This window comes from Ahaetulla prasina, chromosome 6, assembly GCF_028640845.1.
Source record: "Ahaetulla prasina isolate Xishuangbanna chromosome 6, ASM2864084v1, whole genome shotgun sequence".
Taxonomy (NCBI): Eukaryota; Metazoa; Chordata; class Lepidosauria; order Squamata; family Colubridae; genus Ahaetulla; species Ahaetulla prasina.
The window spans coordinates 103,505,537-103,529,698 of NC_080544.1; the positions used below are offsets into that span (position 1 = coordinate 103,505,537).

The window sequence follows — 24,162 nt, forward strand, 5'->3', positions numbered from 1 at the left end:
AGTTGGCTTTCATACCTAAGGTAGGACTAGAACTCACAGTCTCCTGGTGACTGGCCCAAAATTACCCAGTCGTCTTTCATACCTAAGGCAGGACTAGAACTCACAGTCTCCTGGTGATTGGCCCAAAGTTATCCAGTCGGCTTTCATACCTAAGGCAGGACTAGAACTCACAGTTTCCTGGTGATTGGTCCATGTCACCCACTGGCTTTCATGCCTGAGGCGGGACCAGTCTCCTGGTTTCTAGCCTGAACAAGGAGGAGCCACTGTCAAGGCAATGATCAATAAGAAGGGCTTGAACTTCTTCTAAGATATGTGGTACCTCGCTCAATGGTAGTAACTGTGAGAGGGATCTTGGTGGACAGCCATTTAAATATGAGCCGGCAGCATGCAGCAGCTGCCAAAAAAGCCAACACAGTTCTAGGCTGCATAAACAGAGGGATAGAATCAAGATCACATGAAGTGTTAATACCACTTTATAAGGCCCTGGTAAGGCCACACTTGGAATATTGCATCCAATTTTGGTCGCCACGATGAGAAAAAGATGTTGAGACTCTAGAAAGAGTGCAGAGAAGAGCAATAAAGATGATTGGGGGACTGGAGGCTAAAACATATGAAGAACGGTTGCAGGAACTGGGTATGTCTAGTTTAATGAAAAGAAGGACTAGAGGAGACATGATAGTAGTCTTCCAATATCTCAGGGGCTGCCCCAAAGAAGAGGGAGTCAAGCTATTCTCCAAAGCATCTGAGGGCAGGACAAGAAGCAATGAATGGAAACTAATCCAGGAGAGAAGCAACCTAGAACTAAGCAGAAATTTCCTGACAGTTAGAACAATTAATCAGCGGAACAACTTGCCTCCAGAAGTTGTAAATGCTCCAACACTGGAAGTTTTAAAGAAGATGACGGATAACCATTTGTCTGAAGTGGTGGAGAGTTTCCTGCCTAGGCAGGGGGTTGGACTAGTAGACCTCCAAGGTCCCTTCCAACTCTGCTATTCTGTTAAGAAACTAACTTGAGCATAGTCTCAAACAAGCGCCTTCTCATTTACCCGAAACTAAAGGGAGGGAATAGAGAAACACATTCAGATTTGCAATTCTTGTTTTTAAAGCTGTTACAATGATAGTTCTGATCTACATGGCGTTGGTTTCTCAGCCCGGTCTAACTTGTATGGTCAACAGCTGGTATATCTAGAAAAACAAGGCTACTCTATCTTCAAACTGTATTATCAGGAATTGTAGTATATCCTGGAAGTTGACTAGATAAGGTAGACATATGTGCATTGGGTTTTATGGAGATACAGCAGTGTTTCTAAGGGAGCCCAGTGGCTCATGTGGTTAGGAGACTGGCTGACAATCGGCAAGCTCGCGTTTGAGACCCGAGTGCTGCTGTCTGGTGGAGTAAGCTGCCGTCACTCGCTTCAACTCCTGATGACCCAGTAGTCTGAAAGCAGGCAAGTAGATAGATGGGTACCACTTCGGTGGGCAACTTAACAGGGACGTGAAAGGTAGCATCACCAGTGTTACAAGGGAGTGGCATTTGCTCTCTTTTTATATACATATAATTAATGGAGGTGGGTCAGAGTTGACTTGGCAGTTCCTTGATTAGGCTGTTTATTGTTAGCTTGTTGATCTGTTGGTAGTTCCTTGATTGGGATATTGTTTACTTTTGGTCTAGTGTTTGTTTAGTGTTAATTTTGGTGTTAATCTCTGCTGATCTGGGTGTTGATTGCTGGTGAGGAGGTGTGTTGGGCAAGCCATTAATACTGTGCTGGCGAACCTACGGCAAGCGTGCCACAGGTGGCATGCAGAACCCTCTGCGGGCACGCACGCCGTCACACCAGCCCAGCTCCACCGCGCATGCACGCACGCCTCCTGCTGGCCAGCTGGTCTTTGGGATGCATGCAGGGAATGTGCGAACGCACGCGCGGGGCGCTTGCACGGGGACAGGGCACATGCGCTGGAGCACTTGCATTGCATTTTGAGGGTTCGCATGCGTGCACCCCCTCAGCGCCTGTTCTGTCCCCCCCAACCACAACCAAGAAGACACGCGAGCTGACTATATTTGCCAGCAATTTATTCCTATGGCAGATATCAGTTCTGGCAACGAACCTGCGATTGCCTGCCAAGTTCTCTTATCTCCTCAGAAGCCACCGTATCTGCAGTTCGTTGCTGGAGCAACCAAGAGTTCAGAAATAAACAGAAATCCAGAAGCCAAATTCTTAGTCTCGAAATATTGCAGCCAAAGTTTCCAAGAGTCAGTTTTTGTCCGCCACAAGAAGCTATAGAGCAGCTCCTCCTGCTTTTATATCCTGTGGGGTGTGGCTCCATGACTCAGCACTCTCTAGGCCTGCCCCACCCCTTCTTTTGTTGTTCCCGCCTCTTCTTTCTGCGATACCTGGGATTTAACCAGGACTGATTGTTAGCAGTGGGTCTTGAGGCGTTGCTTGGGAGGGGGAAGGTGCGGGAGAAAGAGGCCTCATCATCTCCTCCACCTGGCCTGCCTCTGGGACCTGGAGCAGAGCCAGAGAGGAAGGTGCTGCAGAGGGAAGCCCTGTCGGCTCTTCCCCCTCACTTTCTGAGTCACTCTGCCAGGAGACCCAGCTCGGGAGCCGAAGACACGACAGCGGCCCGTTTTGGGCCTGGAAGGTCTCCTGCACCAACCTGAAAGCCAAATGGGGCGCAGGGGGGGCTCATACACGGTGGATGGGGCAAATGCACGGGGGCACCCATGCATGTGTGGGTGGGTGCTGGATTGCATGTGGGGGCGGTTTGGGCACATGCATGCATTCGCACATGCATGCTTTGGGCACTCAGCACCCAAAAGGTTTACCATCACTGCACTAGTATATAAACAGAGAGCAAACACCACTCCCTTTAGCACTGATGATGTTATCTAGTTTGGTAGTGAAACGTCTGCAAGAAAACAACCAAGCTCAGGGAGCGCCAAGCATCCCGCAGAGGGGGATGTCTTAACGATAGGGATCCCTTGTCTATGACTTTGAAGGTTGCCTTAGCATTCATCCCTGGGGGACAAATGCAGGAGGGAAGGGCACAGAGGACCCTCCTCCCACTTTGCCACAGCTGGTACAGGATCAAGACAACAATCAGAGCGATGTAGAACAATCTGAGCAGCTGCAGCTTGGCTAAACATAAGTCTCAAGGGTTGCCTGGCCTCAAAAGCAAAGAGGAGAAGGAAACCCTGGGGAGAGATCAGGTTTTTATGGTGTCTTGTACTCCACACAACAGAGATATTTACAGGGAGGAGGGAAAAGTCAACTCAGCAGCATCCTGAAGAGGTACTGAGTGCAGGGGAGAAGGTTGTCCAAGGTGGAGGAAGCGAAGAAAAGCTGCTAGATGTGATGCTCATACATTTGTGTGGAGCCACGGTGGCGCAGTGGTTAAAGTGCAGTACTGCAGGCTACTTCTGCTGGTTGCCGGCTGCCTGAAATTTGGTAGTTTAAATCTCACTGGGCTCAAGGTTGACTCAGCCTTCCATCCTTCCGAGGTCAGTAAAACGAGGACCCAAATTGTTAGGGGCGAGATGCCGACTCTGTAAACTCCTTAGAGAGGGCTGTAAAAGCACTGTAAAGCGGTATGTAAGTCTAAGCGCTATTGCTATTTGCACATATGTTTGCACACATAAACACAGCAGTAATCACAACTTGGTGGAAATTCATGACTTTTTGCTGAAAGAAGGAAAGATTGAACTGATGATTTACGGATATGGAGATTAAAAAGGGTTAAAGAAAAAGGGGAAAGTTAAGATGGCAAGTCTTCGATGGAAAGATGGGTGGAAGTGATTAATACTAAATATTTTCTCACTTTTCTTTTTGTATCTTTTTGGTCTTTTATGCTCTAATTTTCTATACTTTACTTGTATTAGTATGCATGTACGTATTTACAGGTTGGTAGAAGCTACGGTCAGAAGACATGGTTGGGAGCCTCAACTCAAGAAGTGTTGTGTCCTCCTCGCCTCCGTCCGAACGATGGCTTAATTAGCCAGCTATTATCAGCTCTGGCAGCAAAAGAATCAGTGTCTGCCAAGAGCCCTCGATAGCTGCCAAGACGTTGGTGAGTCACAACCTTCAGCTCTAGTCAATCCGTGGATTTGCTTGATACACACCAGACACACCAGCTCTTGCAGCCTTTTATATCCTGTAGGGTGTGGCTCCATAACTCAGCACTTCCTAGGCCTGCCCCTCCCCTGTTTCTGTCGTTCCCTTCTCTCCTGCCTACGAAACCTGGGATTGAGCCAAGCCTGATTGCTGTCAGCTGGGTCTGCAGGCGTGGCCTGGGGGGCCCCCGGAAAGAGTCAGGAGAAGGAGGCCTTGTTATCTCTTTCGCTTGGCCTGCTTCTGGCTCCTGGAGCTGATCCAGGGATCCACTGTCTGGAAAGATCAGCTTCCCAAAATGTAGCTGCCTACTTACTTGCTGAAGGCTGGTTGCAGCACTGCCATGACACACTAGTGTTGTGAGGCCACAAGACCAGGGGTCATTTGCAGTGGTGAAATCCATTTTTTTTTACTACCGGTTATGTGGGCGTGGCTTGGTGGGAGTGGTGTTGATTGGTGGGCGTGGCTTGGTGGGCGTGGCAGGGGAAGGATACTGCAAAATCCCCATTCCCACCCCATTCCAAGGGAAGGATACTGCAAAATCCCCATTCCCACCCCACTCCAGAGGAAGGATACTGCAAAATCCCCTTTCCCACCCCACTCCTGGGGAAAGGATACTGCAAAATCCCCATTCCCTTCCCCACTCCTGGGTGAAGGATATTGCAAAATCTCCATTCCCACCCCACTCCTGGGGGAAGGATACTGCAAAATCCCCATTCCCTTCCCCACTCCTGGGTGAAGGATATTGCAAAATCCCCATCCCCTCCCCACTGCAGGGGAAGGATACTGCAAAATCTCCATTCCCTCCCCATTCCTGGGGGAAGGATACTGCAAAATCTCCATTCCCACCCTACTCCAAGGGAAGGATACTGCAAAATCCCCATTTCTTTCCCCACTCCTGGGGAAGGATACTGCAAAATCCCCATTTCACCCCTGGTCATTTGCCTCTGCATCTCTCTTATATAAGGAGAGAGGGGCTGACTGCTCTCTGCTCCTGCGGGTTCAAAGGGATGATGAAGAATGCAATGGATTTGCCTATAGTTTAGGCACGCTTAGTAGTTCCCTTGAACTATCTCGATGCACTCCAGTGAAGTCTGTTTGGAACATGTTTGCACAAGCTTTCAGAAAGGGAAAGAATGTCCCGCGTTGGTGTGTCTCCCAGCTACTGTCCCCTTTATCCGGCGTCCTCCTACCTCTGCAAGCTTCCAGTTGTCCGGTTAGGACTTTCCTGATCTCTGACACCCACGTGTTCTTCAGTTCCATAGATGCTGCCTGAAAAAACAGGATACAACCGCAGTTACAATTACAAGTCGCAACAGGTTACTTAGCAATTCAATAGTGGCCAACATCTGTAGCTCAGGTGTAGGATGAGGGTGGAGGTTCGTTCTCTGAGCTTGTGCGTTGGTTTCCGAATGTTTCATTGCCAGGCTAGGTAGCACCTTCAGCAGAATTTAGGGAATGTCATTGTTGGTGTTTTTCTGCTTATAAGAGCTCAACCGACTCACAACCAACCCCCCTCCCCACACACACACACCAAGCAGTTTATTTAATCTCCCAATGATCCTCACCTGATGTGACCTCCCCATTACAAGACCCTCACCTAACGTGATCCACTAGACCACACAACGCCCTTATAAGCAGAATCACACCAACAATGATGTTCCCTAAACTCCGCTGAAGATGGTACCTGGCCTCAGTGGTGGTATTCAGCCGGTTCGGGTGAACCGGTAGCGGATATTGTCGGTGGGTCCGCATACCTGCTCTGGCATAAAGACGTCCTATTTAGCCACGTTTTCAAGGCCGGGCGCATGCGTGGAAGGAACACAAACAAAGCACATGTACAGAAGGCTGGGTACATGCGGGAAGGCTCACATGTGAGCAAAGCACATGCACGGAAGGCCGGGCACATGGGGGAAGGCTCGCACAGGAAAAGCATGCGTGTGGGTGTGCGCGCACGGGGCAAACCAGTGGTAAGAATATGTGAAACCCACCGCTGTCTAGCCTGGTAATGAAATATTCAGAAACCAACTCACAAGCTTGGGGAACGAACCGCCTTCCTCATACTTAGCAATTGAAAGAAATTCAGGCCAGGGTTCAGCTAAACAGTTTAGCATCTAATATATCTTCCCTTCCTATTTATTTGGCCGTTTTTAGCCCCTTGGAGGTCTAAATACCTCCACCTACAGAACAGCAGAGTTGGAAGGGACCTTGAAGGTCTTCTGGTCCAACCCCCTGCTCAAGCAGGAGACCCTGTATCATTTCAGACAAATGGTTGTCCAATCTCTTCTTAAAAATCTCCAGTGATGGAGCATCCACAATTTCTGAAGGCAAGTCGTTCCACTGGTTAATTGTTCTCACTCTCAGGAAATTTCTCCTTAGTCCTGGAAATCTAAACACTCTTTCCAACTTCTCCTTGAAGGGATGCTTAAAAAGGTAAAGGTAAAGGTTTCCCTCGCTAGTCGTTCCCGACTCTAGGGGGCGGTGCTCATTTCCATTTCAAAGCCGAAGAGCCAGCGCTGTCCGAAGACGTCTCATGGTCATGTGGCCAGCATGACTAAACACCAAAGGCGCATGGAACGCTGTTACCTTCCCACCAAAGATGGTCCCTATTTTTCTACTTGCATTTTTTATGAGCTTTCGAACTGCTAGGTTGGCAGAAGCTGGGACAAGTAACGGGAGCTCGCCCCGTTACACGGCACTAGGGATTCGAACCGCTGAACTGCCGACCTTTCGATCGACAAGCTCAGCGTCTTAGCCCCTGAGCCATCGCCTCCCTTCTGAAGGGATGCTTACTGCAGAGTAACTTGTCAAAAGCTGTTCAGTGAATTAGTACTTGGAACGAACTGTGAACCAGGATTTACTGGCTAGGAAGCAAATATTAATCTTAGAAAGGGAGGAAGCCGAATCTTGTTCCTTGTTTAGTCTCGCTATGGCCCCAAGGCTTATTTTCTCCTGTAATTCTGAATAATCAAGAATATGAATAATGTATTAGCGGGGTGGGGTGGGGGGATCATCTGGAAAATAAAGAAACTGCAATACCTGAATAATATAGACCTCTTCTCGGCCATTGTACCAGATCTCAAATTTCTTACTATCACCTTTGACATTTTCCGTAATGCCAACAGTGCTCATCTGTTCGAAAGAGAAGTTTGAATACAGAACATGTTCATTGGTCATTGCAATACATTTTGTTTTGTTTTTAAGTTCACCTTAAAAGCACGAGCCACTTTCCTATAGTGTTTAAAATGCTGACCTAGAAACTAGGAGACTGTGAGTTCTAGTCCTGTTTTAGGCATGAAAGCCACTTGGGTAACTTTGAACCAATCACTAGGAGACTGTGAGTCTAATCCCGCCTTAGGCATGAAAGCCAGTTGGGTGACTTAGGGCCAATCACCCGGAGGCCCACAGTGACTCTGGACCAATCACCAGGAGACTGTGAGTTCTAGTCCCACCTTAGGCATGAAAGCCAGTTGGGTGACTTTGGACCAGTCCTTCTCTTTCAATCACAGAGTTATTGATATGGAAAAAATAGGAGGAGGAAGGATATGATGTATGTCCCCCACCTTGAATTGCTTATAAAGACTTTCTGGTTTTTCTTTGAAGACGTTTCTTCAGCTCTGAAAAAACACCTTTGGGACAACCATGACCTGGATGACTGAGAATTGCCATAGACATAAGGCAAATTTAACTTTGTCTAGAGTTAAAGTTTGCCTTAGCATTAAGTCCTGGGGGCTGGGGGATATAAGTATAGCAAGCGGAAGGCACAGGGAATGTTGCTTGTTAACTATACTCGCTCCTTACATCACAGATAAGGCAGAAGCAATAGAGAAGTCACAAAGATGGTAAATTTCCAAGCATCTGCCAAGGAGACGTTCAACCTTGCTCATGTTAGGAGGATATAATAAAAGGGAAGAAATGTTGAATCCTGCTTTCAAATTCTGCTGCTGGAAAAGACTCTTGGGAGTCCCTTGGACTGCAAGGAGATCGAATCAGTCTATCCTAAAGGAAATCAACAACCCCGATTCTTCTTTGGAAGGACAGATCCTGAAGCTGAAGCTCAAATACTTTGGCCACCAAATGAGAAGAGAGGACTCAATGGAAAAGGCCCTGATGGTGGGGAAGATGAAGGGCAGAAGAAGAAAGCAGAGGATGAGATGGTTAGATGGTGTCACTGATGCAATGAACAGAATTTGGACAAATTCTGGGAGACAGTGAAGAACAGAGGGCATATGCACCAAAGACAAATTCCTTGTGTGTCCAATCACACTAGGCCAATAAAAAATTCTCTTCTCTTCTCTTCTCTTCTCTTCTCTTCTCTTCTCTTCTCTTCTCTTCTCTTCTCTTCTCTTCTCAAGTGTAATCTGGCAGCTGTCTGCTCTTGGCCAGAGTAGTATTACATCCAACTCCATTTTCTCTTGCCCTTCCTAATTCCTTCAATGTTTCTTCATAGATCTTACTTTTTAGTTCCCTGGTCATCTTCACCGCCATTCTCTGAAGCTCTTCCTGTTTGTCTCAATCCGTCTTAAAGTGTGGTGCTAGCAATGGACATAATTCTGAAGGTGGGAAACGTAATCAGTGAAATGGAATCATGACTTCCCAACATTTGGAAACTGTGTTCCGTTGATGAACCCTAAAGTTAAATTTGCTTTTTTTTTTTTTTGAAATGGCATCACGTTTCTGACTCATATTCAGATTGCTATTCCAAGATCTTTTTCACACATAATATTGTCAAACTAGGCTGTATCCAGAGGTTCAGACCGGTTCAGGCGAACCGGTAGTTCCGACCAATGGCTGGGTTCGCCCACCTGCCCTGGTGCTATCCCGTCCTATATAATCACCGTTTTTTCGATGCTGCGCATATGGGCGAAAGGCGCGCGCACAAACATTTTCAGTTCTGGGCAAACCAGTCGTTACAGTATGTGATACCCACCTCTGGCTTTATCTGCATAAGTTAGTCTTTGTCTGTAATAAATGCTATTCTATTATTTTCAGCTTGCGTTTCTAAGGTATTCACGCTCAATTCATATTTGTCTTTTAGTGCTTTAAGTTTTGAATCCATCTGCAATTTTGTTTCAAGGGTTATCCTCAAGCCATACAATCTGCGTCCTGTATCAGTGCATTTTTTTTTCTATTTATAAATGAGCTTGTCTCCCACAGAGTTTGGAAAAACTCATTTTTATGTTTGGTATATAGCTTTTTCCTCTTGACACAAAAACTGTTTCACAAGGGCAATAGTTGAATTTACTGTTGTTACGATTCCTTTGAACCTGGCTTGACAAGATCTATCCTTGACTTCTGTTGACAAAGGAACACGCTTGAAATTCTAGAATAAGTAAAGAAACTGATGAATTGTTTTGTCCTTGGAAAGGAACAGAATGAGGCTGTATCTTTATTTGCCAATTGATACATCAAGTTTGCCAAGAAAAAACATTTTCAAGTTAGTTTTTCTTGATAGTTCAATTGATGAGTGTAAATAATCTTATTGTATAAACCCGTGATGGTGAACCTATGGTACACGTGCCACAGGTGGCACGCCTAGCCATTTCAGAGGGCATGCCAGCTCAGCTCCAGCGCGCATGCGCATGCCAGCCAGCTAATTTTCGGACCTTCTGGGCCCACCAGAAGTAGGGAAACAGGTTGTTTCCTGCCTCCGGAGGGTGGGGGAGGCCTGTTTTTCTTTCTCACCTGGCTCCAGATCCTCTCTATGCATCTAGGGAGGGCAAAAATAGCCTTCCCCAGGCCCCTTGGAGGCCCCAAATGGCCCGTTTCCCAACTTCCGGCTGGACAAGAAGTGACGTTTTTTGCTGTCCCCAGCCTCCAGAGACTCCTAGAGTGGCTCCGGAGGCTGGGGACAGCAAAAAAAGTCACTTCCTGTCCAACCGGAAGTTGGGAAACGGGCCATTTCAGGCCTCCAAGGGGGTGGGGAAGGCTGTTTTCACCCTCCCCAGATGCATAGAGAGGACCTGGAGCCAGGTGAGAAAGAAAAACGGGCCTACCAGGCCATCACGTGCCAGGAGCAGTGGGGAGGGGTTTCATGCGCATGCACAGGACGGGGCACGTAGAATTATGGGTGTGGGCACGCGCGTGCGCGAATCTTCCCCCCCTCCATCCTGGCACGCGATGGCAAAAAGTTTAGCCATCGCTGGTATATACAACACCCACCAATGGATACAGGGAAACTAAACAACAACAGCAATATAACTTAGACTTATATACTGCTTCATTGTGCTTTGCAGCCCTAAGTGGTTTACAGAGTCAGCATATTGCCCCCAATAATCTGGGTCCTCATTTTACAGACCTCCGAAGGATGAAAGGCTGAGTCAACCTTGAGCTGATCAAGACCAAAGGAATCGAACTCCTGTCAGCATAAGTAGCCTGCAATACTACTTTCTAACCACTGTGCCTCTAAGAAAACAAAAATTTTAAAGTGGGAAACGTCTATGGAGTTTCTCAGTCATCCACATCAAGGCTGTCCCAAAGGTGCTTTTTCAAGAGGCAATTGGACTTTCAGCTCTGAGCTGAAGAAGCATCTTGGATGAGAAGTGAAACGTCTTCAAAAAAAAAACAAACCCAGTTGCCTCTTGAAAAAAGCACCTTTGGGTTAAGAGGGAAACCTAACGCTAGAATATACTTCCTTGTTTTCAGGATGAGTCATCAGAATTAACCAAGGAGATGGAAAGCCTCAGATGAAATTTTTCAATTTAGCTCAGGTAGTTTGGGGTTATGAACGATTGTGCTGGAAAGCTAGAGAAATTAATTTGAAAATGATTTCTTTTAATTGCCTGATGCAAGAGAGTGGGGTTCAAGTTTTATTTTTAATGCCGTTAATTTGATGGGCGTATTCCCTCTTTTCAAGATACAAATCCTCCCCAGGCAACCTTCCTCTAGTAGTCTATTTGCACTAGCAAATAGTACTTTATTAATAGATAAAACAAGCATTAGGAAAGCCAATGAAATCTCCCAGGCCCCCTTCTCTAAAACATGAAAACTTTTCCACCTGCAGCTCTTTACAAGAAAAGAGCCAGCGTTATGTTCGTTTCAATGCGTAGTTTTGTTATTTTGATATATTTGTTGATTTAAAGTGGTTCTGTGGGGGTCCTTGGTGTTCTTTAAGCTTGGTGGCTTTCTTGCAAACGTTTCACTACCAAACTAGGTAGGATCATCAGTGCTACAAGGGAGTGGGAATGGGTTTTGCTCTTAATTTTATATATGCCAGAGTATGAATATTCATAGACTGGAATAGGTAACAGATCAGCCGATGAGGACTGTTTGGATAGACATGGTAACAGGTCAGCCAATGGGGACTGTTTGGAAACTGAAACATAGTATTTGTTGTACGGGGCCGTAAGAGACAGTTTGGAGCCTGGGCGTGGCTTAACTATAAGCTTGAGGGCACTAGCTCCTCTCTCCTCCATTTTGCACTTCCATTTTGTGCTGTGTTTGTACTTGCTATTTTTCTCTACAACGTGGAAAAACCTACAAGGGTATTGTATGCCTTATGTGTTGTTACGTATATAAAGACAGTTTGAATCCTGCTGAATTGTCTGATTATGTGTGCTGCAACAAACTCTGACAATATACTAGTGGTTTGCCCTGTCAGTTTTGGTGGTCCCTTAATTAGGTTGTTTACGGTTAGCTTGTTTATCTGTGTTGGTACTTCCTTGATTTGGGCACTGTTTACTTATTAATTAACGCTGTCTAGTGTTCATTTTGGTGTTAATCTCTGCTCATACAGGTGTTGATGTTGGTTCATCCTTTGATTTTAAACTTCTCTCCCTTCCACCCCAAGAAATGATTTAAAAAGGTAAAGGTTCCCCTCGCACATATGTGCTAGTCGTTCCTGACTCTAGGGGGCGGTGCTCATCTCCGTTTCAAAGCTGAAGAGCCAGCGCTGTCCGAAGACGTCTCCGTGGTCATGTGGCCGGCATGACTCAACCCCAAAGGCGCACGGAACACTGTTACCTTCCCACCAAAGGTGGTCCCTATTTTTCTACTTGCATTTTTTACGTGCTTTCGAACTGCTAGGTTGGCAGAAGCTGGGACAAATCATGGGAGCTCACCCCGTTACGCGGCACTAGGGATTCGAACCGCTGAACTGCAGACCTTTCGATCGACAAGAACAGCCTCTTATCCAGTGAGCTACTGCGTCCCTTCAAGAAATGATTTACCTTCAAGGCATTTTTAAAGCTGTAGGAAGGAGACTTCTCGTGACCGTCTGTGTTTTCTTCCCGTTTCTTGCAAAAAAGTAGGCTTTTTGCATATAAGAAGAGATGCCTCTGCATTGGTTTGAACCTGGCCAAATCTTTGACTTTGTTGTGCCCCTTCTTGTGGTCGGTCCAGATATTGAATGAACCCTGAAGGAGCAATTTACCCAGCTCGGCTACATCTCCCTAGAGGAAGAGAGAAACAGGACAGGAGAAATACAAGAATAAAGCAAGGATTAAATTCTCCACCCCCAAACTCAACTATCTTAGCCTCAATACAATTTCATCCTCAGTTTCCAGATAAGATGTACAGGTAAGTTCTTGTCTTACAACTGCAACTGAGCCTTACGGTCGTAAGTCATGACAATCATAAAGGGGGCCCCTCACATGACTGACCGGATTTTACGACCTTTTGGTTGCTGTGGTTGTTAAGCAAACCCACTGTTCACTATGGGGCAATTTTTCAGCGGAAAAAAAAAATATAAACTGGGGTCATGTGATCGTGGGACGCTGCAAGCAGCCATAAATGCAGGCTGTTGGCTGAGCACCCTAAATGAGGTCACATGACTTGAAGGGAGGCTACCAAAACGTCAGAACTGGGTTGTATCGTAACTCTGCATCATAACATTGAATGGTTGCTAAGGAATGGTTGTAAGTCAGGTTGTATGTACTACCAAAACAAAAAGTTTCGTCCCTATACATTTTTATTTATTTCTTTTGGAGACTCTAGCTTCGCCCGATTCAGTTTACATTTTAAAAGCAAGAATAAACATTAGGAGATTACAGAAGAAAAGAAATTATTCTTGCTTTTGAAATATAAACTGTCCAGTCATTCAAAGTTGGTGTCAGAAAGAACAGAGAGAAATTCTGAAATTCATTTGGAATTCTGAGAGCTGGAGTCCACACATCTTAAAACTGCTGCTAAAGTTGAGAAAAACTGCTTTATTATTATTATTATTTCGGCACGGCCTACCTCATAGCCTGTAATGGCTATTTGGTGCATGGAATCATTCGCTGACTTGATGATATCGAGGACCGTTGCGAGAGCTTCTTCAAGTTCAGCAGTGCCTTCAGAATTCTTGCTGCACTTTAACATTTCCTGGTTGTAAAGGGAATTAAAAAAAGATGCAAACGTCACATCACAAGGCCTTAAAATGCTCCAGAATGTTGGCATCCTTACATAGAAAAAAAATGGGTTGGGTTTTGGGGTTTGTTTGTTTTTGGTCAATCTGTTCCTGATAAGTACATAATCCACGAAAGGAAAGAAAACAATGTTATATATACAAGTTTATTTCATATCATTCAAAAATACAGGGACTCCTCAACTTATGACCACAATGGAGCCTGCCGATTATAGGTGTTGAGAAAGTTGTAAAGCAGATAATTATGTCCCCGGACCTGATTTTACACCTTTTGAGTCAGTCGTTAAACTCATTGTTTGCTATGGGATTTTTTAACCAAAGCCGTATGTAAACGCCACACAATTTGTCTGAAATGGTATAGGGCAAGGATGTCAAACCGGATCCAGCCTGCAGAGTATTTAGTTTTGGCCTGTGGGGCCACCCTGGAAACAGCGAAGGACCAGCCCACGGTGCCTCTGACATCAAAAACGGAGCTCGGGAACTCTGCTTTTGGTAGCTGTAGCCCTTTGCCTGGGAAAAGAGAGCCCCAGGAGGCCCTCCTGAACTCCGTTTTTGCTGGCGGAGGGCTGCACGGCGAGCTGGCCACGCCCACCTTGGCCACTCCCCCTGGCCATTCCCACTAACTCCCCCCAGCTCAAACACAACCCTGATGTGAAATCGAGTTTGACACCCCTGGTATAGGGTTTCCTGCTTGAGCAGGGGATTGGACTAGAACCGTGATGGCGGACCTATGGCACGCGTGCCACAGGTGGCACACATAACAGTATCAGTGGGCACGCAAGCTCATGCGCTTGCTGGCCAGCTGATTTTTGGTGGGGCTTCCGGGCCCACCAGAAGTAGGGAAACAGGGTGTTTCCTGCCTCCTGAGGGCCTGGTTGGGGTGGGGAAGGCCAGTTTTCCCCTCTCACCTGGCTCCAGAGCCTCTCTATGAGTCTGGGGAGGGAAAAAACAGCCTTTCCCATGCCCCCCCTCCCGAGTCCCTCCAGAGGCCAGAAACCACCCATTTGCCAACTTCCGGTTAACAGGAAGTGACTTTTTTGCTGTCTCTAGGAGTCTCTGGAGACTGGGGACAGCAAAAAACGTCATTTCCTGTCCAACCGGAAGTTGGCAAATGGGCGGTTTATGGCCTCCAGAGGGTCTGGGGAAGGCCAGTTTTCCCCTCTCACCTGGCTCAGAGCCTCTCTATGAGTCTGGGAGGAAAAACAGCCTTTTGAAAAAAATCACCTGGATGGCTGAGAATCTCCATAGACAAATAGCACACTGATACAAAAAAAAATTAATTTTATTAGCAGATAAACCTTTCTCTTACCTTCAGAAGCAACTGATATTTGGTAATCCTCTGGACCGGCTTTAAAAGATAAGCATCAAGGGAGAGTTTATGATCTAATTTCCTCTGACATTCCTGCAAAAAAAAAAAATGCAAGAAAAAGAGAGAATGAGGCGCTTCTGGTCTAACAGGGTAATACTAAGAACTAAATTACAAATGCAACTTTTTTTTAAAAAAAAGCTAAAAATCTTTTTGCTTTTATAAGCCCAATGTCTCAGCTAGCCCATGGCCAATTATAAAAAAAGAGGCTTGTGTCTTACCAAACCCCCCCCCAAAAAAACATTTGCATGTCTTAGATCAGGGGTCTGCAAACTTGGCTCTTTTAAGACTTGTGGACTTCAACTCCCAGAGTTCCTCAGCCAGCTTTGCTTTGCTGGCTGAGGAACTCTGGGAGTTGAAGTCCGTAAGTCTTAAAAGAGCCAAGTTTGCAGACCCCTGTCTTAGACCAGGGGGTCTGCAACCTTAAACATTCAAAGAGCCATTTGGACCCATTTCCCACAGAAAAGAAAATACCAGGAGCCAAAAAACCTGGGTGGATGTGGCCAACTCGATGTCACTTACTCCCACCCAGTCACATGACACACGCCCCAGCCCCGCCTACCCAGGCTTTGTGGCTCCCAGTGTTTTCTATGGGAAACACAGGGAGCTCTCTGTGTGTCTCTTTCTCCATCTCTCTCTCTCTCATCTCTCTCAGACTGGAAAGGGAGGGCGAAGGGTGGGGCCAGCCAGTGGTGGGTTCAGCCAATAGAGAGCCACAGCAGGGGGACAAAAGAGCTGCATGTGGCTCTGGAGCCGCAGGTTGCTGACATCCATCTTAGGGAGATTAGATGGTATTAGGAAATAAACAGCACACTGTCCCAAAGGTGTTTTTTTCAGAAGGCAACTGGACTTTGTTTTGTTTTTTCTTGAAGACGTTTCGCTTCATAGCCAAGAAGCATCCTCAGTTCTGACTGAACGCTGGAGAATTAGAGAGCCAACGAACCATCATCTGCAAAACGCTAATAATGAAATGACTGCAAAGGATAAAAAAAAAAAATCCTTCCATTCCCCAGCATTCAGTCAGAACCGAGGATGCCTCTTGAATGAGAAACGAAATATCTTCAAGAAAAAACAAAGTCCAGTTGCCTTTTGAAAAAAAATCACCTGGATGGCTGAGAATCTCCATAGACAAATAGCACACTGGTACAAAAAAAAATAATACACTGATGTGTAATATGAGAACAAATTTGATGTAGTAGTTAAAGGTTAATCAGACTAGAACCAGGTGAATTTTAGTTCTAATCCCAGTTTAGATTCAAAGTCAGCTGGGTGACTTTGGGCCAGTCATTCTCTGTCAGCCCTAAGAAGAAGCCAAGAAAACTGCAGAGGTTTGTCCAGGCAACTTTCACTAGAAGTTAAGACAGATTTTCTACCAAAAAAAAAAAAAAGGAAAAGTATATAGCAGCTCATCTGAGTGATCTGCCTCTTTCAGCACAGTAAATGTCCAATTGCCATGCCTTTCCTGCAAAGAGATCTGGATGCTAACTTGCAAAGATCATTCATTTTGCTGACGCTCAAATTGCCTTTGTTCCCAATTTCTAGAACTTCCATTGTTCCGGCCATGGACATGTATAGTGTGTTTGCCAGAGGATAGTTCAGGCAGTTACTGGATGGTCTTGGTGTCATTAGCGATTCAATCTCTCATGAACTAAGGCAAATATAGGTGTCCCAGGATAATGTTGCAGGATCCAGTTGGTCAGTCACTGGGACAAGAGATTTAGTCTTCCGATTTAGTCTTTAGTCTTCCGAGCTTTCAGACTCCTGCAGGAGCCCATCCTCACTCAGGAAACTTCTCTCTACCACAGGGGTAGTCAACCTTTTTATACCTACCGCCCACTTTCGTATCTCTGTTAGTAGTAAAATTTTCTAACCGCCCACCGGTTCCACAGTAATGTGCTGTGTATTGTCGTTCTGCGCATGCCTCTCGCACATCGTGGACTGGGTTTGAGGGGGGGCGCCGGCTACCAGCTCTGCTTGTCTGTTACAGCTGGGTGGTGTGGGGAGAGATGCGCGAGCTATTCTGGGATGAGTCTCTTTTTGTTTGCGGTCGCATTATAGCGCCATTTAGTTTCACTTAGTAACGTGAATTAAACTTACGCGCGGGCGATACAAATAGTATATTTTCAGAAATTTAAATTGTCATGGAGAATTTTATGAAAACCTAATGAAAATGTTTTTAAATAATGCTATGAAAATTTTTTTAAAAGTCAATTAAATTTTAAAAAAAGGAAAGTGCTTCAGTGTCGGACAAAACCCTTACCGCCCACCATGAAAGCTGGAACGCCCACAAGTGGGCAGTAGGGATCAGGCTGACTACCACTGATCTACCAGAATGTAATAATATTCTCGCAAAGAGTAAGGGAAGTCACCTTGTTAGAAATATGCAGGAACCATAATATAAGTAAGGGGACCTTAAACATTATTTGACTCCTGGAAAACAAGATAATATTCAGAAGCAACTCAGTCAAGTATCTAGAATAGGATAACAGAATTGGAGGTCTTCTACTCCAACCCCCTGCTCAGGAGGGAAACCCTATACCATTTCAGACAAATGGTTGTCCAATCTCTTTTTAAAAACCTCCAGTGTTGGAACATTCACAACTTCTGGAGGCAAGTGGTTCCACTGGTTAATTGTTCTAACTGTCAGGGAATTTCTTCTTAGTTCTAGGTTGCTTCTCTCCTTGATTAGTTTCCACCCATTGCTTCTTGTTCTACCCTCAGGTACTTTTGTGGTCCGCCAGCAGCCTGCGGAGCTGGCAACGGAGTCAGACAGCGATGAGGCTGAGGCAGAACATGGGCCAGTCCTGGAGGCTGGGGAGGGCTGGGTGAGGGCTCTACGTCGGAGGCAGAGGTGGGGCCAGGGCCATCAGGGAGTGATGTGCAGACTCAGAGCCTCCAGAGGCTGACAGTAGTGAGGCAGAGGAACAGGAGGAGCCTGTTCCTAATGCACGCATGAGAAGAGCTGCCAGAAGGCAAGAGCAGCTCAAGCAAAGAGGACGACTCGGGAGTAGGGCCAAGAGATGACTGGCCCCTCCCATAAGGCTTAAAAGACCAGCAACGGCATTTGGGCTCTTTGCCAGAAAACAACGTTGATAGCTTTGTCTTGTTGCATTTGTTTCGTATTGGTGTCTTCTGAACTTTTGCCAGGAAAGGCCTTTGGCAGTTTGCCTAACTGGACCAAGGTTGGTGATAAGGCTGAGGAATTATGTTGGGAGGAATTTGCTTTAATTTAGTTTGGACTACGCTGAGAATGAGTTAATTCTCAGCTGTGGTAATAAAGTTTGTTCGTTTTTAAATTGACTGAGTTTCCTACTACCTACTTGGGCCTGAGTCACAACAGTTGCTTTGGAAAATAGCTTGACCCCCTTTTCTTTTTGGGGACCCCTGAGATGTCAGAACACTGCTATCACGTCACTCCGAGTCCTTCTTTTCACTGAGACATACCCAATTCCAGCAACTGTCTACATAAATGTGTCTACATTCCCTCTCCATTCCGGTAGAGAGAAGGTCTCTGAGGATGGTTTCCAGCTTCTCCAGAGTCCAAAACCTCAGAAGACTAAACCTCTAGTCCCTGTGACCAACCAACATTGGATCCTGCAATTCAATCTCTATCCTTCTTCTTTACAGGTGGTTATGAATGTAATAGAGCCTGCCTGGCATAAATTGTAACAACTTTGTTTGCCGTTATATTATCTTCTTCCTCAAGGAACACATAAATCAATCCTGGAGTAGCTGTTTGTTGAACCTTGAAGTAGAACTTTTAATGGAATGGACATTCCTAAATTACCGTATTTTTCGGAGTATAAAACGGACCTTTTCCCCCAAAAAAGAGGGTGAAAATCTGGGTGCTTATACTCCAAATGTAGCCCCGTCCAGCTTCTCAAACAAAGGTTTCAGAGGCAATGAAGCATCAGAAACGGAGCTTCAGAAAAAAAGCCCCAAACGGAGCTTCAGAAAAAAAGTCCCAAACGGAGCTTCAGAAAAAAAGCTCCAAACGGAGTTTCAGAAAAGAAGTCCCAAATGGAGCTTCAGAAAAAAAGCCCAAAATGGAGCTTCCTATAAAAAAGCCCCAAATGGAGCTTCAAAAAAAAAGCCCAAAACGGAGCTTCAGAAAAAAAGCCCCAAATGGAGCTTCAGAAAAAAAGCCCAAAACGGAGCTTCCTATAAAAAAGCCCCAAATGGAGCTTCAGATAAAAAACCCAAAATGGAGCTTCCTATAAAAAAGCCCCAAATGGAGCTTCAGAAAAAAAGCCCAAAATGGAGCTTCCTATAAAAAAGCCCCAAACGGAGCTTCAGAAAAAAAGCCCCAAACGGAGCTTCAGAAAAAAAGCCCCAAACGGAGCTTCAGAAAAAAAGCCCCAAACGGAGCTTCAGAAAAAAAGCCCCAAACGGAGCTTCAGAAAAAAAGCCCCAAACGGAGCTTCAGAAAAAAAGCCCCAAACGGAGCTTCCTATAAAAAAGCCCCAAATGGAGCTTCAAAAAAAAGCCCAAAACGGAGCTTCAGAAAAAAAGCCCCAAACGGAGCTTCAGAAAAAAAGCCCCAAACGGAGCTTCAGAAAAAAAGCCCCAAACAGAGCTTCAGAGGCTTTTTTTTCTGAACTTCTGTTCTGGAGGCTTTCAGAGGCAGAAAAACAAGCAAAAAAAGGCAAGGCACAGAGCTCATAACCAAGGAACCTGTTGCTAAAATTCACCTCTGGGAACAGCTGAATGGAGGTATTCCAGAAGGCCAATCCACCTGCCAATCAGCTTTTTTCTTATTTTCCTTCCCAAATATTAAGGTGCATCTTATACTCCGAAAAATATGGTATTTTAAAGAGGCACACTAAATTTGAAATGGAAAGAAATGGTTCAGGGATAGAGAACCCGTGTCGTGACAGCATATTCTGAAAGAAGAGTGGTGGTTGTGTGCTTTGGATCTGGAGGGCCTCAACTCACGACCGTTTGTTTAGTGACCATTCAAAGTTACAACAGCACTGGGGAAAAAAATGACTTATGATCACTGCAGCATCCCAGGGTCACGTGATCAAATTTCAGATGTTTGGCAACTGGCTCATATTTATGACGGTTGCAGTATCATCCCCCCCCCCCCCCGGGGTCATGAGATCCCCTTTTGCGACCTCCTGACAAGCCAAGTCAACGGGGGAGCCAGATTCACTCAACAACTATGGTACTAACAACTGCAGTGATTCACTTTAACAGCGGTGGCAAGAAAAAGTCATAAAACGGGGACGAAATTCACTTAACAGCTGTCTTGGTTAGCAACAGAAATTTCAGGCTCGGTTATGGTCGTAAGTTGAGGACTATCTGTATAGCGAGGAAATAAGTGGAGAGGGTCAGTGGCATAAGTGCTGATTTTGCTAATCCTGCCACAGACCACCAAACAATTCTTTATCCCGCTCCTTCATCCATTGAAGCCGCAGGAGGGCAGCCATTAAAAACCATATGAGCCATGGTTTTTAATATGGAGTGGTGGATAGGGTGTTGTATTGGCACCCAAGAGGCCCAGGAGGATTGAGTAATTTTAGCGCAACCTCGTACATCAAAACAAAGAAACAAACAAGCTTGCTTGTGCTACTGGAAATAAAGTGCAAAATTAGTAAATAAATCTCAGCAAAGCAGTAATTAAATACAGATTAAAAGACAGAGGCCTGCGCTTGTGCAGAAGTGCCTTCACTGAGAGGAAAGTACTGTTGCTTGCAATCAATCACCGGAAGCTTCTAAGAAGATGTTGGATAACCATTTGTCTGAAGTGGTGTAGGGCTTCCTGCCTAAGCAGGGGGTTGGACTAGAAGACCTCCAAGGTCCTTTCCAACTCTGGTATTGTATTGTATTGTATTGTATTGCATTGCATTGCATTGCATTGCATTGCATTGCATTGCATTGCATTGCATTGTATTGTACTCTATTCTATTCTATTCTATTCTATTCTATCATATCGTATTGTACTGTACTGTATTTTATTTTATTTTATTGTATTGTATTCTATTGTATTGCATTGTATTCTATTCTATTGTATTCTATTCTTTATTCTCTATTCTCTATTCTATTCTCTATTCTCTATTCAATTCTATTCTATATTTTCTATTTTCTATTTTCTATTCTATTCTATTCTATTCTATCATATCGTATCGTACTGTACTGTATTTTATTTTATTGTATTGTATTCTATTGTATTGCATTGTATTCTATTGTATTCTATTCTATTCTCTATTCTCTATTCTCTATTCTCTATTCTATTCTATTCTATTCTATTCTATTCTATTCTATTCTATTCTATTCTATTCTATTTTCTATTCTATTCCTATTCTCTATTCAATTCTATTTTCTATTTTCTATTCTATTCTATTCTATTCTATTCTATTCTATTCTATTCTATTCTATTCTATTCTATTCTATTCTATTCTATTCTATTCTCTGTTCTACTCTATTCTGCTCTATTCCACGTATTTGGCAACTAGGTGCTTTGGCGAGTTGCTAAGCATGTTAACTCAACAGATCACATAGAACCACAAAGATGAAAAGGAGCTCAGAGATCACACACACCACCGATTCTCAACCTTGGCTACTTTAAGAAGTGTGACTTCAACTCCCAGAATTCCCCAGCCAGCCATGCTGGCTGGGGAATTCTGGGAGTTGTAGCTCACAGGCCTCAAAGTGTTCAGAATGGAGAAACAGTGATTTAGGCCAACCCCTTGCCTGGTGTGGGATCTTCTAACACACTTCTAAGCCATGAGAACAATGGTCAGTCGGTATGTTTTCTTGAGCCTACCTGAAAAAAAAGGCTGTCCCCACACTGCCTCCAAAGAGCCTCTGACTTTGGCTTGTTTTGGCAATATTTTTCATAGATCTGGAGATCTTCTTTCTGCAATGCAAAGGACGTCAGTGTTGAATCACGTCAATCAACATATTCAGAGGAGAAGCTTTCTCCCCCAATAAGTTTGCCAGAACGCGCAAACTTCTACTTTGCATCACGTTTATTGTAACTTTGCATCACGTTTATTGCAGATTTCATATTTTAAGAGCTAGATTAGCTTTAAGTTTTATGGGCAGGGGTGGGATTCAAAAATTATAGCAACCGGTTCTCTGCCTGGTTGCTGGATGGCTTTCCTCAAGCCTCTGAGAGAGTGAAAACGGTCTCCTCCGGGCTCTGAAGGCCCTCAGGAGGCCAGAAACGGGCTCGTTTCCAGACTTCCAGAACTTCCGGGAGGCCCGTTTTTCATCCGCCCAGAGCCTCTGCGTGGGCACTGCACTTACCTGGCATCAAAAACAGGCCACGTGGAGACTCCTGGGAGGCGGGGAGGGGCCAGCCAATCCTTGCAACTACTGGTTCGGCGAACCAGATGTAAAATTAGCATCCGGTTCACCCGAACCGGTCCGAACCGGCTGAACCCCACCCTGCTTATGGGTCATGCTAAAATCAGGACTTTTTATAGCCATTAAGAAGCTCACCCTGTTACGCGGCGCTAGGGATTCGAACAGCCAAACTGCCGACCTTTTGATTGACAAGCTCAGCGTCTCTTACCATCGCATCCCTAATGGTCCATTATTGGAGGTTTTTAACTATAGACTGGACAACTATTTGACTGAAATGGTAGAGGGTCTCCTGCCTGAGTAAGGGGTTGGACTAGAAGACCTCCAAGGTCCCTTCCAACTCTGTTATCTTGTGACCTTCATGAAACGTTTCAGAAACAAATCCAAAACACAAAAGAAAAACAAACACCTAGTTTCAGTCCAAGCTAGGTTGATCTTGCTGAGCAGCAGATGAAACATTTTCTTATTCCAGTTCACTTTCTGGTTGTAGGAAATAATGAGATGCTGCTTTTGCATTGGTTACACTATTAGTCACACCAAACCGACCTTTAGGAATGCACTCAGAAACGGATGTGGCTAAAAGTATATAGGAAAGGGTGAAAAGATAAATTGACAGGTAGCTTCTGTAGTCCGTGCAAAGCTTAACCGCAGCAGCTTATAGAAAAAGGTACACAGAGTAGGAGCATTATGAGGTAACCTTATCTTCTTAGGTTTGTACAAAGAGTTGACAGGAAGTTCCAAAGGAACCAAAGCTATAGACCCGTGGTCAAAAGATGTTACAGTAGCCAAAGGTTAATTAGAGGGCTATGCTAAAAAAGGGAATGAATAAATAAATAAGGGGAAAGGGCTCTTAAAGCAAGGTAGTAAGAGGTTTAAACAAGGACGGAGATTCATTTTGGGGCTATTAGGCATCTAATAGGGATGCATCTAATTAGTAGGGACGCGGTGGCTCAGGGGCTAGGACATTGAGTTTGTCGATCGGAAGGTCGGCAGCTCAGCGGTTCGAATCCCTAGTGCTGCCGTATAACGGAGTGAGCTCCCGTTACTAGTCCCAGCTTCTGCCAACCTAGCAGTTTCGAAAGTACGTAAAAAATGCAAGTAGAAAAATAGGGACCACCTTTGGTGGGAAGGTAACAGTGTTCCGTGCGCCTTTGGTGTTGAGTCATGCCAGCCACATGACCACGGAGATGTCTTCGACAGCGCTGGCTCTTCGGCTTTGAAACGGAGATGAGCACCGCCCTCTAGAGTCGGCAACAACTAGCACGTATATGCGAGGGGAACCTTTACCTTTTAGGCATCTCGGATAGGTTGTAAACTTTGTAATACCCAGCCAACAGGGAGGTAAGGGAATGTTGAAAGACATCTCCATCTGGTTCAGTTCCAAGAGGGGAGAAAGACACTGGAAACATGGAGGCTCATTGGAAAGATGGTTTATTGATGGACGGGACCACATGGGCCTGAGGTTCTGGTGCAGCTGACCACATGGAGTAGAGAGTGAGGGTTATTTATACCCTCTCTTGGGCCTTGCCCTTGAGCTTCCTGTTTACTGACCTCGGAAGGATGGAAGGCTGAGTCAACCTTGAGCCTGGTGACATTCGAACTGCCAAATTGCAGGCAGCCGGCAGAAGTCGACTGCACTACATGGCATTCTAACCACTGCACCCACCAATTATGATTGCAAGATGTTGCAAATGGCCGTAAATGCAAGCCGAACGTTAAGCTCCCATGACTGTGGGGGTAGCCTAAATATTGAACGTTTTAATCTGTGTGGGTAAGTCCCTTTTTTCCAGGTCCGTGGTAAGTTTGAATAGTCACTAAGCAATCGGTCGTAAATCAAGGACTACTTTTTTTAATTTTTCAAGTTGTGCAGTAAGAAAAGGCATGGGGGGGTGGCGGTGGGGGAAACATGTGGGACAACGAAAAACTCTAGCATTGTCCTGCCAACTAACTGGAAGAAAAAAAAGGTGATCTTTCTTATGTCTTTGGTTATTTGTTACGGTTAAGTTTCTTAACCTCACATGACTTCCCAT

The 24,162-nt window shown here is 45.2% G+C and overlaps 1 protein-coding gene across 1 annotated transcript in view; it reads right to left on the reverse strand.

Annotated features, from left to right (window-relative positions):
* MCF2L2 (MCF.2 cell line derived transforming sequence-like 2) overlaps positions 1-24,162 on the reverse strand; it is a 297,446-nt gene that overhangs the window by 39,212 nt on the left and 234,072 nt on the right. Inside the window, exons 19-24 of the mRNA XM_058187136.1 lie at positions 21,591-21,683; positions 14,765-14,857; positions 13,287-13,412; positions 12,278-12,499; positions 7,149-7,241; positions 5,303-5,381 (exon numbers count right to left, since the gene is read on the reverse strand). Of these exons, the coding sequence (XP_058043119.1) occupies positions 5,303-5,381; positions 7,149-7,241; positions 12,278-12,499; positions 13,287-13,412; positions 14,765-14,857; positions 21,591-21,683 (706 nt within the window). The remainder of the gene's footprint in view (positions 1-5,302; positions 5,382-7,148; positions 7,242-12,277; positions 12,500-13,286; positions 13,413-14,764; positions 14,858-21,590; positions 21,684-24,162) is intronic.